Genomic DNA, 8,409 nt, shown 5'->3' with positions numbered 1-8,409 from the left:
ATATATGAAATCTATATCATCTTGGGCGTTTTAAATTTAACTTTAATTTAACATTTTACATTTAAGCCAGGATCAACAAAAATGCGTTTTAATTGAAGTAATTTTATCTATGTCCTAATCCTTTCTTCTGCTTCAAAAGCTTTTGCCTTCATGGCTGGCTTATGCTCTGCTTTAACACAAGCCTCTCTGTCTCTGAGAACCGTTAACGCTCAGTGACAAAACTGCTTTTGAAGAGGTTTAGCTTATGTGCTTTTCTGTTCAACAATATGCAAAAAAAACAGGGTCCTGCTGGAGGTTGTACCATGTTCAGGGAGCAAATGAAAACATTAACCCAAGGAACAGCCCTGTTGTGAGCTGCTCGCTCAGGAAATGCTACTCTTCAGTGTCTTCATGTGCACTTTCTTTTCTAGCTCTGTCCTCCTTATTCCCCACTCCCACCCCTCCCCAAAAGGCAAGATCCCTCTCAGCCTCCTTGTTAAGAACCCTCCATATCATACTACTGTGGTCCCCCCCCCACTCAGCAAATAAAAAGCAGCCACCATATCATGCCTTGAGCAACTGAACACTGGCTTCTTAAAGCCAAGCTTTCAGAGCACTAAGCCAGAACAATGCAAAGATTTTTTTTATCTAAAAGATTTTTTTAATCTAAATTCTGCCTCCATGGAAGACTGAAAGCTTGTCTTGGCAGCCAGCTCACCCTTGAAGCAGGAAATTCCTGTGTTGCTGCAACTTTTTTTGTCTTTCCCCCCTGCCCCCCCTTAACTTTCAGGCTTCCTACCTGTGTGAAGTGCTGCTTCCAGGCATGGCCAGACAGGTTCAATGTCACCATCAGAGCAGCTCAGACAGAAGTTTGCCACAGGACAAAAAAAGCAGACATATTTTTTGACAACTGCTCCAATGCAGAGGGGCTGGTCCAGGCAGATGATGAGAGCTTGTTTGATATTTAGTAAACTGGTAACTCATGAACCCAGTAAACAAGTGCAGATATGAGATAATAAGAGGATAAAGGTACTTCATCAGTTGTTTATAAACATAGGCTCTTTTTTTTTTTCTTTTTTGATGCGAACTCCTGGATGTTGGGAATCTACTGAATACTGGTCAGCCCAATAATAAACAATGGCATATACATACTTAAGTTGTTTATAAACATAGGCTCTTTTTTTTTTTTCTTTTTTGATGCGAACTCCTGGATGTTGGGAATCTACTGAATACTGGTCAGCCCAATAATAAACAATGGCATATACATACTTACAGTGCTGGCTGTGCGAAACTGACCCAGGGGACTAGCCAAGGCTAGTGGACTCTGGGACAGGCAGAACAGAAACAACCTCTGGAGTAGCCAGCTGAGGGTAATCAGTGACCTTATAGAAGGGACCAGTATAGGAAGGAGCAGCCAACAGCACTTACTGCTTTTTCTGTTTCCCAGCTGCCATTGTGCTGCAAAAAAATTGTGCTGCTCTCTTCTGGAGAAGGATGACAAGCACCAGTGCAACTTTCTGACCTGCTTCCATGTAGTGGGGTTAAACAAGCCCTGGGACCAGGGACTGAAACAAAGAGCTGCCTGTTCCCAATGGCAGGGCCTTACAAGCGTGCAGCCCTGTGCAGCTGCAGAGCAACAAAAGGTAAGACAAGGGCATGATGCTTGCACCTGCGCTCCAGCCTGGAACAGCCTGAACCCCTGGAGGGTTGCTTAAGAATACTCTACAGCTTTGTGGTGAGGGCTGTCTCCTGCCACTGCCACCTGGGTGTAAACCTCTGCAGGCAGAAAGAAGATGTGGGGCTCCCACACATCTTTTCTCTGGTATACATTTTTCCCCATCTCCCATAAGCAGCAGCACTGCCTGGATGCCGGCCCAATGTCAAGCTCACCAGCAGGGCCCAGTGGTACATAACTCCAGCTTTCCTTGGCTTTCAGGTGACACTCAGTCTAAAAGTAGGTCTGTGCTTTAGCCTCTAGCCACAGCGATGGTCAAGGCCATTGGCCAGAACACAGCCTCTCATGCTCAGCAGCAGCATTTTGCTTCAAGCTATTTCCAAGAACAGTGGAACCCTGAGCAATTTTAAGTTAAGCACGGCAGAACATGTGGCAACTTGATGCCATGATCTGCAGCCTCTGGGTCAGATTTAGTGCATCCTCCCACAGCTTTAGCAGAACATGAAAATCCCAGACACAGGGTATGAAATGTACATAGCAGGCAAGCAGAAGAGAGACTTTTCCATACTCCAGGCAGATCTGCCCTTTAAGTACTGACACAGCTAGAAACTGTTTGTATTTGCCAGCATTTCTGTTAGTGCATAATGTGCTCACATTAGTTCCTCCTCTCACAAGCTTTCTACTAATGCTTGCACCTGCACTTCCTTGTCTCCCATTCCTTTTTTGTCCTAATAAGCTCAGAGTGCTCTCCCCTGGAGCATCCCTCAACATCCTTGCCAACCCCCACCTTCGTCCCCCCTTCATTAAAAGTTATTGTTACGATTGTGACCTGCAAACCCCTCCATACACCACATATAGTGATTTGTTCCCAAAGCTTTTCAGAAGTGAAGAAGCCATTCCTTTATAGTTCACACGATGCAAAACACAACCATTTCAGAGATGTGCAAGCTGTCACATACCCCGCAGTTTATTCAGCCAGCACAGTGGTCCTCAAGCTTTTCAAAGCCACCCTTCCTCTTCTTCTAAAAGTTTCATTTCCTTTTTTAATCTTCCGAGTTTCTACCCAACAAAAGCACTATTCACTCTCTAATTTAGCTCAAGCCCTCAGAACTCAAATATCAGGGTTTGTTTATTTTTTATGGTATGAAACAGTTTGTACTACCTATTTTCTTTTCCCAGCATTTATATTTTAATTTTCAGTAAAACTGAACCCCAAACTCAAGCTGTGTTGGCTCAAAGAATATACTACATTCATCCTGGAGCTGAAGAGGCTGGACAATTCTGTGTGGGATAGTAAAAGAAAGACCAGCACATCCAAACACAACAGCAGGGGAACAGTTTTTCCTGTGGCTCCTACCTCTTGTCCTCCTGTTACAAGATGTATTCTGACACTCCCCAGGGAGAAAATCACTGCTCTAGTAGAGAAAGGAAAAAATGAGCAAGATAAAAATTTCATTCTCAAAGCTGTTAAATCATCCAAATAGCGAGCATAGTTTATTTCAAAACCACCTAGAACCCCATATTTGACAAAGTTGCAAACAGACAGGAGTTTTCAGAACCAGGTTGACATGGAAGGAAACTCAAAACACTTTTGCTGGCAGAACTATAGTAGTGAGGTGCCAAAGTCCCTGCCAGACAGAGCTGTCATTCAAAGACCACCAGTGGGGCTGGTGATACCAGCAAAACCTGTGCTTTTCTTGGTAGACATGTTTCACAAGGATTTGGGGGAAGCGAGAAAGCTTTGGTAGCAGAGATGTCAGTTTTTCAGCCTGAAAGCATACCACACTAACAGCATATGGTGGGTCTATGGACCCATCACTGTCATAACAGCAAAAGCTGCAGGCATATCTTACACCTGTCAATAGGTACAAAAACCAAAAGAGAACTTTGAATTTACTTCTCTTCAGTATAAAGATCCAGTATAAACAAATGTACTTGCAGCAAAACATATTCTTTGGATGGTCACAGAGCACAGTTCAGAAATTCTTTGGTTATCAGACTGCATGAAATCCCCCTTAATTTTTTTTCTCCCACATGGTGACAAGTGAGAGTGAAGTGGGAAGGCTGAAAAAAAGATGCTGGTGTAGTGCCAGGAGACGGGGCACAACTCCAGCAGACAGTGAAAATAGCCTTTTCTTCAGAGCAAGCTCTGAGTCCAGCCTCAACCCTTAGCAGGTGCTTCTCCCCGCTGCCACCGCACAGCTGAAGTCTAAGTTGCATTCACGCTATGCAGCAGAACACTGGTTTCCCACGGCACTGCCAAGAGGGTAACAAGCCTGTAGGAGATGCCTCCTATCAATCTTGGGTAATATCTCAGGAGGTGAAGGAGAAATAGTGCACTTCTTTTTCCTCTGGGGGAACAGAGGACATATCATTGAATATCTACCATGTCAGTTCAAATTAAAGTCAGAGTTGCTGGTTTCCAAAATATGTAGTTAAGTCATCCTTGTCAGAAGAACCCATGATCAAGCAAAAAGATACGTGTGTGTGTGTATGTGTGTGTGCGTGTGTACACATGTGTACATGTACCTTCTTCTGCATTTTCACTTAAATTCCCCAGTGAAGTCCTTATGCATGTGACCAGTCCTGTGCTGGCCAAGGGAGCCTGACCATGACTGACTCTGCTAACAGTGGATTTCTAGCCGAGAAGGATGTCTGCTCTTTTAATGCAGAGCACCTTTGAGGCATGCTCAATTCAGGCCATTAAAAAGAAAAAAGTTACCTATTTCTGACCAAACACAAAATATGTCATCTAAAGGTATGTGGCAGAAAAGCAAGCCAAAGATGGATACGGTGAAGAAATGAAAAATAGGCAATATGAAACTAATAACATTATAACTGCCTAGTATATAGTTTTATTTGAATAATCCTCTATATTAATATCAAAGCAGTTTATCTTGGAGTGAATATATGTATCTTTATCCACAAACAGCAGAACTTTTGCACTTTTCAAATTGTTTCCTGCTCTGTTGCTGTAAATAGGAACAGCAAGAAGAATCACAGAAACTGTGCACGGTGAGGGGGGATTCCTACCTTTCCAGGTTATCTGCTCAGTTATTTTCACTTTCTTATCAAAATTTTTGTCACTTTAGCAGTTAGCCAATTTCTTTTGTCAGAGTAAAAAAAAAAAAGGAAAACCGAAATAAAGATACATATATTAGGATGAGAGAAAAAATAAAGTGGCAACAAATGGCAATATATGATGACCTGCTATGAGGCAATGAGACGACCACTAAATTACTTAGCAGCATTGATGAAGAATTTCTGATGGACTGAAGAATGCATAGCAGGCCAGAAAATGCTTTTTTCCTCCAGATTTGACATGGTAAACTGTATAAACCCTACTTTTTGCAGAAACCTGCTGCACCATCATGGAGTTGTCCTGACAGTGGAAGTTCTATTTCACAGCTAGACATGAAAAAGGAAGCGCTGAGGAGAGCCCTGCACTTCCCTTTTTCCTGCAAAAAATTTCTGGCTCACCAGAGATGGATTGCAAAAGGAGAGAAAGACAAAGGTGCCAGGAAGGCATTGTCTCAGCCTCATAGTTACATAGAACTTCATGACAATACCAGGCTGGACAAAACTGAATTGTTCTGCCTGTCCAGGCTCTGGGCTGAGTCTCCAACAGCACAGATCCCTGCAGAGGCAGAGGAAGGGACAAGCCACAGCTAAGAGAGAGAAAGAAGCACACTGCTCCATTCACAACGATATTTTCGTAAACACTGTTAGACTCCAAAGACAATAATTTATAAGAAATGCATAGAAATTTTCTACAGGACAGGTCTTACAAAAACCCATTTTACAAATGACTGTTTGTGAAAAGGAAAAAAACATCCCACAAAACATTAAACACGAGTATGTATTTTCCTGTATTTGGCAGAGGGAAGTTTTTAAGAATAATCTTTGATTATTAATAACCTGTAAAAATTAATGAAGAAAAACCCGATTCCATCATGTACTGTTGGGGATAGGATGGAGTGTTTGCAGTGACGTATTCAAGTTGCAGTTCATAATTTTTGATGCTGGCTGAAGTGATGTTAGAAAAAGTCCACAGTTCTGATAGAAAGAGGTAATAAAGACTTGGGTCAGCTTATCCAGGTACAAGTAAGTTTGTAACAGTTCCTTTATTAAACAATCCATCCTTCAAAGTTAAGAATCAGGTAGGAATTTGCAGGCTTTTTCCTTCTGTAAACATTTAAAAATCTCCAAATGGGTTTTAAATGCACTTACTGCAAATAGCTGGAAATGACCACAGCCCAGCTTGTGAGACAGAAGTTGTCTTTCTCTATAAAGCTCATAAAAGGCAGGTTTCTCCATCATTCTTCTTCTCCATTACTTCTTTGAAGGGGGGTGTGGGGAAGGTGGGGGAAGCAAAAAAACTTTGGTTCACAACATTGCTTTGCATAGGCATTCCAGTAGATCTTGAAAAGCTACTGGCTCTCCAGGCCAGTAACAAAATACCCATGCTCTCTCCTCAGTAGTCGACACTCCTCTTTGGTATCCTATTTTGTAAGGTAGATATCTTGCAGAGATGAAGGAGTCATACAGATGCATCTTTGAAAAGGAAGTCAGTGTTACTTGTGTTGCCACAAACAAGTTCATCTACTTGATGATTAAAGAACATACAGGAAACCTTTTGGTAGGGGGTGGGGGAGGGAGAAGAGAAAGCACTGATACATTCATTACTTGTCTAGAATCAAGTTATTTTCTCTTGTTGTTAACAGCTTCCAGTAGCTGTGATATGTCTGTGTTGACAGCAAATATGGAATTACTGCTTTGTAAGTAATTTTAAGTAACAAGGCACAGGACGTTAATAAAACTTTCCAGGTAGACACAGCCTTGTGGCAGTAAACATTAATAATAATTTTGGGAAGCATTCTGGTAGTTACTTAGCATAATACTTACTTGCTGACTGCGTGATGCATGAAACCTTGTAGGATGACCATATGCTTAAAACACAAAGGATCGTAGCTAGGAACCCGAAAGTCTGGATGAGAAAACAAACAAACCACAAATACTGGCTGCTCATGGCTTGGATGAGTGTACTCTCTGCTAGATAAAAACCTGGCTGGATGACCAGGCCCAGAGAATGGTGGTGAATGGAGTTAAATCCAGTTAACAGCCGGTCACCAGTGATGTTCCCCAGGGCTCAGTTTTGGGGCCTGTCTTCTTTAACATCTTTATCAATGATCTGGGTGAGGGGATCGAGTGCACCCTCAGTAAGTTTGCAGATGACACCAAGTTAGGTAAGTGTGTCGATCTGCTTGAAGGTTGGGAGGTTCTACAGAGGGATCTGGACAGTCTGGATCGATGGGCAGAGACTAATGGTATCAGGTTCAACAAGGCCAAGTGCTGGGTCCTGCACTTGGGTCACAACAACCCCCTGCAATTCTACAGGCTTGGGGAAGAGTGGCCTGGTGGTAAAAGACCTGGCGGGGCTGGTTGACTAAATATGAGCCAGCAGTGTGCCCAGGTGGCCAAGAAGGCCAACAGCATCCTGGCTTGTATTAGCAATAGCGTGGCCAGCAGCTGTAGGGAAGTGATTGTCCCCCTGTACTCAGCATTGGTGAGGCCACACCTTGAATAATGTGTCCAGTTTTGGGCCCCTCACTACAAGAAGGACATTGAGGTGCTGGAGCATGTCCAGAGAAGGGCAACGAAGCTGGTGAACAGACTAGCAAACATGTCCTGTGAGGAGCAGCTGAGGGAACTGGGGCTGTTTAGTTTGGAGAAAAGGAGGCTGAGGGGAGACCTTATTGCTCTCTACAACTACCTGAAAGGGGGTTGGTCTCCTCTCCCATGCAGCAAGCAATAGGACGAGAAGAAACAGCCTGAAGTTAGACCAGGGGAGATTTAGGTTGGGTATTAGGAAAAATTTCTTTACGGAGAAAGTGGTAAATCTTTGGAACAATCTCTCCAGGGAGATGGTGGAATCCTCATCCCTGGAAGTATTTGAAAGACGTGTGGATGTGGTGCTGAGGAACATGGTTTAGGAGTGACCTGGCAGTGCCAGGTGAATGGTTGGACTCGATGATCTTAAAGGTCTCTTCCAACCAAAATGATTCTGGGATTCTAACTACAGAACTTTAGATGACACATTATCCATGAATGTATGGACACTCTTGTATATCCAGCTGCATATTTTATGACATTAACAGACCCCAAAAAGTTATTTTTTTTACTCCATTCTGCCAATATAGTAAAAAAATAAAAAGTTTCTGTAGTATAATTAGCAGCTTATGTATTGTCAAAATAATGACTGAAGTCATATACAAGGTGAAGAAAAAGCTGGACAGCAGCACAGAGTTTCACCTTCTAGACTTCTCACTAGGATTCTGCAACAAAGAGAAGACTTTCTAACACCTCTGCTTTCTAACACTGCAATTTTACTGCCCCATTCAAACAAATCTTTCCCTGCCATCTGCCAAATAAATAAGTCATGTAAGTCTTCTAGTCCATTTGCATCATTATAAGCTTCTGAAAGTAATTATTCTGGAAGAGTTGTATTTCAGGTCCTGTTGCTGTGAAAATAACTGTTGCTCACACTCAGAAGTAATGACTGTCTCTATAAAGCCCTCCAGCCAACAGAGGTAGAGAGGAACTTTCAGTAAGTCAGACCGGGTGGGTTTCCACGAACAGGGCTCTCTGTTCAGGAGCAGGAGGCATCGAAAGCTGAAGACTGGGGTGAAATCCTTTAGGATACTTTTAGCTGCTGTAATAGTAATTTGTCAAAACCTAACTGACTTAAATCTTTC

General features: G+C 42.7%; 1 protein-coding gene across 1 annotated transcript in view; it reads right to left on the bottom strand.

The window, feature by feature from the left end:
- Window positions 1-6,539: 6,539 nt before the first annotated feature.
- Window positions 6,540-8,409, bottom strand: part of CMTM7 (CKLF-like MARVEL transmembrane domain containing 7) — a gene marked incomplete at its 5' end in the record, with an annotated part of 5,880 nt that continues 4,010 nt past the window's right edge. Inside the window, one exon of the mRNA XM_010141456.1 lies at window positions 6,540-6,641. Within this exon, the coding sequence (XP_010139758.1) occupies window positions 6,540-6,641 (102 nt within the window). The remainder of the gene's footprint in view (window positions 6,642-8,409) is intronic.

The sequence above is a fragment of the Buceros rhinoceros genome, unplaced genomic scaffold, assembly GCF_000710305.1.
Source record: "Buceros rhinoceros silvestris isolate BGI_N320 unplaced genomic scaffold, ASM71030v1 scaffold8538, whole genome shotgun sequence".
NCBI classification, from domain to species: domain Eukaryota; kingdom Metazoa; phylum Chordata; class Aves; order Bucerotiformes; family Bucerotidae; genus Buceros; species Buceros rhinoceros.
The sequence above is the reverse complement of the archived record's forward strand: the minus strand, read 5'-3'. Positions and strand labels throughout refer to the sequence as shown.